This window comes from Primulina eburnea, chromosome 12, assembly GCF_022965805.1.
Source record: "Primulina eburnea isolate SZY01 chromosome 12, ASM2296580v1, whole genome shotgun sequence".
Taxonomy (NCBI): Eukaryota; Viridiplantae; Streptophyta; class Magnoliopsida; order Lamiales; family Gesneriaceae; genus Primulina; species Primulina eburnea.
The window spans coordinates 33,149,284-33,159,588 of NC_133112.1; the positions used below are offsets into that span (position 1 = coordinate 33,149,284).

A 10,305-nucleotide genomic window follows, 5' to 3' on the forward strand; every position below is an offset into this window, starting at 1 on the left:
TGGATCAAATATCTGTATCACAAAATTGACATATAAAATAATCTTACATACGTTTTTGTGTTCAAATAAATACACTTAAAATCTATTTATGCTTCATATCTGAATTTTATTTTAAAAGTTAATTCGATCCAACTAATTCCATTTCTCTTATATATGTTGTGAATCCAATAGAATAGAACCACATCATCATAATAACAAAAAATCAAATTTCCCGCCCAAGGGTGGTTTAGATTGTAGAGCATGGTATGAGACCCTATCATGAAATCAGATGTTCAATTTCTCTGTCATTCTAGTTTTGAGTCTGTTACTCAGCATTTGTCCAATATGGTTACTTGATCATTATGATTTGCAGACTGTTGTGTTCATCTTTTATGTTTACATAGAGTACACAAAAAATAACGATAAACAGATTAAAAAAATTCCAATGTACTGATTTTATTTTATTTTTTGAAAAATAAAAGCCATAGGGGACAAAATCTTTTTTCAAGCAAAAGCTTTGTTTCTCTAGATTTGCTTTTTTAATTTAATATAGAATGGCTCCTCCAATCGGCGAGAGTGTAAATTAAATTTTTTTTATCCGTTTCACACACCCCAATCCAACATTTTATAATTCTTATTAATATCTCAATTAATAATATGGATGTCTTACTAATTTACTTACTCATTAATATGTATTTATTGCAATAATAAATACAAAAACAATAATAGATATTCATGAAGTTTGCATTTAAAGAATAGGCAAAATATAGTTATACCAATTTAAATGTACGCGCTTTCGCGAGCAAATACGTATGTAGTACTATTTTAATATAACGTCATCATATTACATTACACAAAATATTTGATAAATTCAAGAATCACTTACATAGAAAAAAATAGTATACGAGATTTATACCACGACATTCATATCCACCACGGCTTAGATGACAAGGGTCGTCGACGACAAAAACATCATCTTTCAAAGACTTAACCGAAAAGTTGGATATACCGACACTTGTTTATCAAGAAAAGAACTCAATATTTATTTATCAATTCATCGTTTATTCTCTCCGTCTGAACTTTCAAAGATATACCTATTGTACTTTCTTCAAATTCTACTAATTCACCCGCCATTACTTCATCAAGACCATGAATCCGAGTAATATCATCGCCCACTTGAAGTACGGTACTGGTATTTATAATCTTGACTTCTCTATTATATTGTTCGACACGTTCGACACTTGTCTTCTAAGATTACCGAGATTTCGGGTTTGCATAAATTGAAATTTCACATGAGATAAAAGCTCTTTTCACCCTCGGAAACAACCTGATTTCAGAGACCTCTTGCATTGCATTGGTATTTCAAAATTAATTAACCATTTCATCTATTTAAAATAATAGTAGGTCTTTTGTGAGACGGTCTCACGAATCTTTATCTGTGATACGGGTCAATCCTACCGATATTCACAATAAAAGGTAATACACTTAGAATAAAAAGTAATAATTTTTCATGGATGATCCAAATAAGATATATGTCTCACAAAATAGGACCCGTGAGACCGTCTCACATAGTTTTTGCCTTAAAACAATATATATTTTCTCTTATTAAGAATATGGATAATAAAGAAAAAAATATGGGGTTTTTTTCATTTTTATTTTTCATTATTTTTATTTTAAATTATAGTATGATCACTCATTAATTTTATGTTATAATATTATTCTCATTTGAACATAAATCAGTTTTTTTATTATTGAAAAAAAGACTGTAAAATCACGTAAACACGTGTGTTGGTGCACTTACGTGTTTGTGTATACATATAATGCAATGATCGTGTGTGAATTATGTCATAGGTGGTTTGCCTTTGTTATTTATTCCTTTAGCCGTATCATTGGAATACTACGTCACACGATGTCACAACTTAAAATATTATATATATATATATATATATATATATATTTATATATATTATGACCCAATGCTTACGTTTGGGAAATCGGAATCAATGCATTTATGTAACTACTTCTAGGTTTTAGGTGATTTAGACTAGCCCAACTTCCAATATTATTATAATAATATAATGTATGGTAGCTATCTAGTATAAATGTCTAATACATGAAAATATATACTGCGCCACCGATCACCCACATTTAAAAAATGGTGCTATTAAAAATATGAGACACTTAATATTAATTTATTTGTATATAATATGTAAGTTTGGATAAAGTATTAAAGTACAACTAAAGTCTCACCCAAATCTGAAAAGTATTTTAGATTTTATGTATGAACATTTTGTTCGATAAACACTGAATTAAAGAAAGTGGGAGTTGTTGCATATTGAAAAACATGTCAAGTATAATATTTTTATTAGCTTCAAGTTTGAGCTAAGAGTTTGGCCCCACGAGACAGCAGAAGTTTTTGAAAAGAGTTATGCTGATAGGCTGGATCTCAGTTAAACACGCGTGCGCGGATGGCTCAGGCTCGGCATGGCCCGGTGAGATGATTTCAGGTCACTTTCTGCTGGAAACTTCTGCATATTTGGTTCGTTGTTGTGCTGAATTCTTATTATTCGAAGTCGGTTGTATCTTAGAGATGATTGTCGTCAATGTAAAGAATTGTTATATGTACAATTTCGTCTTGCTGATAAAAGATTTATTCTTGTTTCGACGCTATTACTCCATGTTTGCTACACATTATTCTAGATTAATCACATTTATCAAAGTTTAACCACGTTATTCAAATAATACTTAAAGATTGAGCGTCAAATTAAAATTAATTCTAAATATTTGAATGTCCAAGGGCGAGACTAGCTAATTAACTAATAGGGGCATCCACATATTTATGATCTATTCAATTACTTAACTTAATTAAATGTCCCATCAACACTTAATTATTGTTAATCACTTAAGTTAGTCCATCGTGGCATAAGGAATTGAGATTACTTAAGTTACTTAAAATTAAAACATATGCAAAGGGGTCGATTATCCCTCCATCGAATCCCAAAATCACGTAAAGTGAAACAAATTCTGGGGTCACTTCTTTGATCTTGTAGATATATATGATATCGAATACATATTAAATAAAAGTGATGAAATGGTTATTAGCCATGCATCCATGTTGTGACAATTAATAGTGAAAATGGCAATTTTTGTTTTTCTAGCTTGACTGCACAACGAGTTCTTACATAAGTCAATTCGAATTAATCGGTCAGAAGTGATTATAATCACTTATAAATAATTTAAAATTTCGACTTCAACCAATGTGCGATAAGTAATCAGGACAATTTTGATATTTTAAGTTGTTAAAATTGAGTAAGGAGCGTTGTTGTGATACTACACACGTAACGTCAAGTTAGAAAAAGAATGAAAGTTGAAAAACACAAAGCTAACACACTAATACTGAAATGTAACATAATAAAGAATCAAAATTACAACTTCGGTTGCAAGATTTTATGACACGAGCTACCTAAAAATAAAGTAACATACATGTAATGGAGAGGGAAATCATTTAATTCATTAATAAAGTTGAGAAAGGCTTTCTTTTAATATTTTTCCCACCAGCAACTAGTTTTTGGATTACATTATAGTTCGGAATCACCCTTGAAAGGAACATAACGACACGATGAATAAAATAATAACCTGCCTCTTTAAAGAAACATGGAAATCCTTTCACGAATTTAAAGGAACTCGTAATATAATTTTCCAGTTGGATGCTATTTTTTGCCTTACATAAATGTGTCCAAGAAAATATCCCAACCAAACTATTTATTATTCATAACGATAAGATTATATCAATGATCAGTCAATAATTAAAAACACAATATAAAAATCTATTTTAAGTTGATGTTATGTGTTTTATCGTGTTAAGATCGAAAATAAATTTATAGAATGAATAATTTTATATCAAAAAATATTTCGATTGTATTAACAACATTAAAATTTTGCTCTCGGTTGGGTTCTCAGTAAGTCAATCAGTATGAACTGTGCGGAAGTAGGCTTACTGAAACTTGAAGAACAAATGGCTTATCTGTGTGTGCTGACTATTTCAGTTGGGCTCACAAAACCTTTTTCAGAGAAGTTCAGTTTTTTTTAATAATCCAAAGATAGATTGTGCAACTGTGTAACCTTAAGAATTTGTTCAACTGATTTATTTGTAGCTTAATCTGCATTGGTATTTTTTTCAAAATGTATCCGCTTACAAATGCAGATGTCGTTGTTGTCATATTATCGTTAAGGTCGAGAGATTGTTAGTACATAATGTTTTATTTCAGCTGGGCTATGATACTTAATTAGTTATTATACTAATTCTTCAAGAATGTATGGGACTGTGATACTTAACCAGTTATTATACTAATTCTTCAAAGAATCTAGAGATTTGGACTGACTGATCAATTAGATAGACTGTCAGTTGAACTTCATCTATCAACCTTGAATCAGTTTGATTACCAATATCATTCTCATATTTTATCATTTTGTATTTGTAATAAGTTAAGCTTCTTAAGAAATTTCTTCTTGTGAAAATTCAATTTTCATCATTGAATTCAGTTCGGTTAGGTTATGTAATTATCCGTTAGATCAGAAATTTTGTTTAATCATCAAAATTTAAAAATGTTCTTTATCTAATTATATTCATTTCATAAAAATTAGTGATAAAAATAATATGTTATTTGTTATATATGAGGTGTAATTACTACAAATAAAATTATATCTTCTAAAATTAGAATAAGTATTTTGTCATATGTTCTCACAATCTATATCTGTGAGACGGTTGATCCAGTTCATATTTCCAATTAAAAAAAAAGTTTTCCATTAATTTTTTTATTAGTCAAGTCGAGTCAGATCGAAGATTTTTCTAACAAAATTGACATCTGAAACTGTCTCATATGAGTCGATTTTACAAGTAAATTTGTTATACGAATCTCCTACACTACCCAATCCTTGAGAAATTATTATTTTATGCCAAAACTATTATTTATCATATAAATATATGCCAAATAAATCAATTAGTTTTACAGATAAAACTATATGAAATTGTCATAGAATCTACTCATGTTTATTATATAACCGCTCATACTCTGTAAACATAACAATAATATTTACTCGGAATCAATTCTTATACTTGGAGACTCCTTTGTCTTTCTTGTGGAGAACCTTTTATACGTACAACACATGTAACTCTTTTAAAGCAAATGCATTTTATTATATAGAATATTAATATCCAATTACATATATAGTTTTACTTTTCTGATGACAAATACATATATTAGCATAACTATTTAATTTTATATTTTAAGTATTTTTTTCATTAAGACCAAATTTTTTTCTTGCTAGTTCAAAATAATTAACATAGCACAAAAAGCCAGATAAAAATTGGCAGCCTTCAGCATATCGAAGGTCAACTCAAGAAAGGGCCCCAAAGTGGTAAAAAGCATGCCAAGTGCCAACTTTTTTCGGCCATGGAACTTGGAAGGATCTTCAAATCAAATCCACAGGAATGCAAATGGCTATCAAGAATTTAAAAAAAAAAATCAATAAATGAAGAAATAATATTAACTAGTCAATCTGCATGCGTTTCAGAGAATCAAATACTCAAATTGCATTAAAAAGAGAAACAGAAATTATTGATAAAGCAACAAATGAGGCGATCGAGTACAAAGAAAAGCTTGAAGCACAGTACAAATTATTAAATTAATTCGTAATGGGAGGGGAGAGACGCAAACTTGTGTAATAAACTAACATTTCAATCTCCTGATAATAAAACCTAAATACAGTAATAAATAATGCATTTTCGCTTAATAAAAGAAGCTCAAGAGACAATGTATAAAGGTTCTTGATCGTCATGCATGCTTCAAGCATTCTGCACTTCGGCTGCTAACAAATTCAAAGCTTCCTGATAATGAAAAATGTCTCCGAGGATTCCATTAGATGCATTCATCTGAATGCTTGAAGGATGGAAATCACTGCCGAAGGAAGCAGTAGGGTTGGATTCGACGCCGAAGAAATTTTCGGGGTGCGGAGAAATTCTTAGCTTATTATCAATGGGAAGACCTAAACAATTGTTATTGTGACCGTTTGTATTCTTGACTGCGAACTCGAATTTCGTGGGAATTCTAGCCATCGGCGAAGGTGTAAACGTATTGAAAGAAATTTGCGGTGGCTCGGCCTTCGCATCCGGCTTGGGTTTCGGGAAAAACCCGTGTATAACTTCCTGTAATAAGCCCGAATCAGACCTCTCGGAAGGGAAAAAATCTATGACGTCAGTTGGATCCGAGCTTGTTAAACCTGCACCAGGGATAATATTTTCATGACCGTCAAATTTGGCGGAGTTCAAAGAATAACCTTTGAAGGGGGAATTAGAAGCAATTGTTTTGTTCACACAGGTAGCTTGAGAAGTTGTATCACATGACAGATTCATCAAGGAGGAAGATCCCATGAAAGCATTTTGAGAGGAACAAGAACTGCTTAGAAAGTTTGAAGGCATCTGTTCTTGCAGAGGCAAGTTGAAGGAAGAAGAAGAATAATCGGAGTACTTGGAATAGGAGGGCTTGAAATAGTCTCGAAGCATTAACATGTTGATTGAACTATTTCTATAGTTACTGGTTTTAAATGAAGATCCATCGAAATCGAAATCAGGGTTTTCACATGACGTCGATGAAACAGTCGGACGAGAGCCAAACAGGCCGGGATGGGATGACTTCTGATAATTAAACGAAGGAATGCGGTTTTCTGCAGCCGGGTGCGTGGGGTAAGTAGGGTAAACAAAGTTGGTTCTGGCCTTAACGCCACGCATGGTCCGAGCTGCACAATCATAAGCACACGCCGCCTCCTCCGCCGTGTCGAAAGTTCCGAGCCACCGCCTCTCTTTCGACTGGGGATCTCTTATCTCAGCCGCGTAACGTCCCCACGGGCGGCGGCGGACGCCACGGTACCTCATGGTGTTGCCAGCAGAGACGGCGGAGCTGTCCTTCAGAGACCTCTTGTTTGGAGTGCAACGCTTGGGGACGGCTGAGGTGGGTGGGAAGAGGATGTCAGATTCTGAGGTGAGAGTACCATCGAGTCTCCTCAAGGCTTCTTCCATGGCTGATTGAGTATGTAAGAAGCGAGAATCTTGGGAGGAATGTTTTCTGTGTATTTAGTTAGAGAATGAGTTTTTTGATGCAGTGTATCTGTTGAGTCGGGTAGGAGAAAAGTCTGCACCTGCAACCGTGTGGAGAAAGCTTGGGGAACAATGATATATTTATAATCAAGACTTGGGAGATCATAGAGTTATTGCATGACCAATGATTCATAAATTTTAAAATGTTTCTCTTTAAAAAAATATTGGTATTTTGATATTTTTCTTACTTTCTAAATTTTTAATAATTTGAGTTAATTTCCAAATCTCGTCATATATATTTGTCTGTGTACGATTTTCATATTAAGATTGTCGAATTTCAGTAAGTCTGTTTTTTTTTTTTGGTAGTTTGTTTAGCTGTTTAAATTTTTTTCGTATGATATTTCAATGACATCAACATATATAATGATGATAGAGTAAGTCTTTTGTGAAATGGTCTCACGAATTTTTATCTGTGAGACGGGTCAACCTTATCGATGTTCACAATAAAAAGTAATATTCTTAGTATAAAAAGTAAAAAAATTTCAGAGATGACCTAAATAAGATATTCAACCTACGAAATTGATATGTAAGACTGTATCACAAGAGTTTTTGTGATGATAATATGCAATAGTACCTCTTTTATCGCATAAAAATTATTCTAATTACAAAATAAATAGATAAAATTGTTAAAAATTAAAAGATACATGTATAACGCTCAATTTGATGATATTGATGAGTTAAATAGAAAAAAGAAAAATATAAATTTCCAAAATTATAATGCGTCTTTATTTATTATTTTTTATTGAAAAACAAAGCTATGTTCGAATTTATATTAAATTGGGTCTATTTATATATATGAAAACAAATTCATTAACTGAAATATAGCGTGGACCATCAACATGTTATATGACATTAAATTTATAGAGGAAAAACGACCACAAAAATTACATATTTTAAATTAATCTAAAGTTACTGAGGTTATTAGTTAATAAGTAGAGTGGATCTGTGAGACCGTCTCACGGATCATAATCTGTGAGACGGGTCAACCCTACCCATATTCACAATAAAAAGTAATACTCTTAGCATAAAAAGTAATACTTTTAATGGGTGACCCAAATAAGAGATCTGTCTCACAAAGATGACCCGTGAAACCGTCTCACACAAGTTTTTGCCTAATAAGTATCCGTAGATTGTGATATAAATTGCACTTATTAATATGATATAGAGTTACTTAATTTTGTTTCACAACTATCTCACCATAAATTTGGAAAATACATATCTTGTCACATTAAACATGCAGAAATTAAATAAAGTTGCCAAATGTTCAAAACGATTTTATAAACATAATGAAATTGTTTTCCTTTGTTTTTGAATTTTTTTCCATCCTTTTCTTAATCTTTCGATCGCTGCTTTAAACTTGGAAAATGAAAATCGTTTTATTGTCATGTATGGAAAAATTAATTCCAATATATTTGTTCATATACTAAGATTTAATACAATTACCAAATTTCAAGATTTAGGAGAAAATTATCATCCTTAGTCATGAGGCATAAATTTTATTTCATTAAAATTGTAAAAAGTTAAATAGTTGGATTTTACACCCCAATCATTTAGGATTAAATGGTCATATTTTGTGGATTATTTAGTCATGGAAGTCATGTCAGATATGAACCGCATTCCCCAAAAGGTTCGTATCTTTTTTTTTTGGAAAGCATGCAATGATTTTATACCAACTGAATTGAACTTTTTTAAGCGTTGTATCCATAGGAATGGGAGTTGTTCCTTTTGTGGTGCGAGGATGGGTTCCACTAGCCATTGTCTTATTTTTTGTCCGAAAGTTAGAGAAGTATGGAAATGTTCTGTATTTTGACCATGGTTAAAGAATTGCAAACATATGTCTTTTAGGTTATGCAGCTTGTATTTGAATGATCATTCTTCAAAAAATGATTTCGAGCTTTTTGTCATGCAATCATGGGCCATTTGGAAGGAAATTTGCATCTGGAAACATAATCTTGTGAGATCTAACTACTCGCTTAAGGTAAATTGGATTCCTTCTTATCTTGAGAAATTTCAGAAAGCAAAGAGACTGTGGATCCCAGATCCAGTGGCTAATCACCATGATAGAGTGTTGAAATGGACTAAACCTTTTTTGGGACATTTCCGGCTGGATGTTGATGCAGGTTTCAATGATCAAAAAGATGTTCTTAGTGTGGGAGCAGTTATGAGAGACCACCGTGGTTTTATTTGTGTGGCGTCAGGCCGGGGTATTCGTCATCCGGGTTCAGTGGTTGCTGCAGAGCTCAATGCTATTCTTTTTGGTTTGAAGCTCGCGTTGCATAGTAATTATCGCAATGTTTGGGTGTTTTCAGATTCGGTTCAAGCGGTTAATGCACTGACAGAGACTACGGAAATTATAAACCATGACGGTTTTCTTATCTCGAACATTCAAGAGCTTCTCCAGTTTGGGTGTTTTTTGAGAATTCGTAATGTTAGTAGATGTTCGAACAAAGTCGCTCATTGTTTAGCGCATTTTGCTTTGTCTTATCCTTCACCATTTACTTGGGGTGAGGATGCTTACCCATCTTGGTTGATGGATGTAGCTTCTCTTGATTTATCAAATGCATAGACCTTTTCCTGATTCAAAAAAAAAAACAATTAAATTATCGTCAATACGTTCGATTACCTAATATAAGTTGACATTCAATATCACAATAAAGTAGTGACGGTCTCACGAATCTTTATCTATGAGACGGATGAACCATACCGATATTTCACAATAAAAAATAATATTTTTCATGGATGACCCAAACAAGATATATGTCTCACAGAATACAATTGTAAAACCGTCTCATTCAAGTTTTTACCCCTCAAAAAATATAATTTAAAATATTTTTGAGTCGTAATTACACACACATAATTTTGCAGCGGGTATCCAATGGTAATGATTTAATTGTGGTGTCAATCCAATTATTCCATCATTATCGAGGCAACATTCTCCAATTATGAAATAATTAAATTTCAACAACTATATTTTTAAATATTTATTTACACATCTGTCTCTCGTGTTCCGAGCCATAACCTGATAGATAAATATTGCTTTGCCATTCATTAATTGCCCCTCATATTCACTAACGCTTGCTATGTTTGGGGCCGAAATTTCTTTCTCCTTCTTTCTTTATTTTCTTCACAAACATTTTGTCCGTGCGATGCAAAGACTATTAAAATTAGTAAAT

At 32.2% G+C, this 10,305-nt stretch overlaps 2 protein-coding genes across 2 annotated transcripts; one reads left to right on the forward strand and one right to left on the reverse strand.

Moving 5' to 3' along the window:
- Positions 1–5,628: 5,628 nt before the first annotated feature.
- Positions 5,629–7,167, reverse strand: LOC140807801 (ethylene-responsive transcription factor ESR2-like). Its single transcript, XM_073164764.1, has one exon. The coding sequence runs from the start codon at positions 7,052–7,054 to the stop codon at positions 5,825–5,827; it is 1,230 nt and encodes a 409-aa protein (XP_073020865.1). The 5' UTR covers positions 7,055–7,167; the 3' UTR covers positions 5,629–5,824.
- Positions 7,168–8,841: 1,674 nt separating this feature from the next.
- Positions 8,842–9,698, forward strand: LOC140806830 (uncharacterized). Its single transcript, XM_073163357.1, has 2 exons — positions 8,842–8,933; positions 8,978–9,698. Exons 1-2 carry the CDS (start codon positions 8,842–8,844, stop codon positions 9,696–9,698), a joined length of 813 nt encoding a protein of 270 aa, XP_073019458.1.
- Positions 9,699–10,305: the final 607 nt, after the last annotated feature.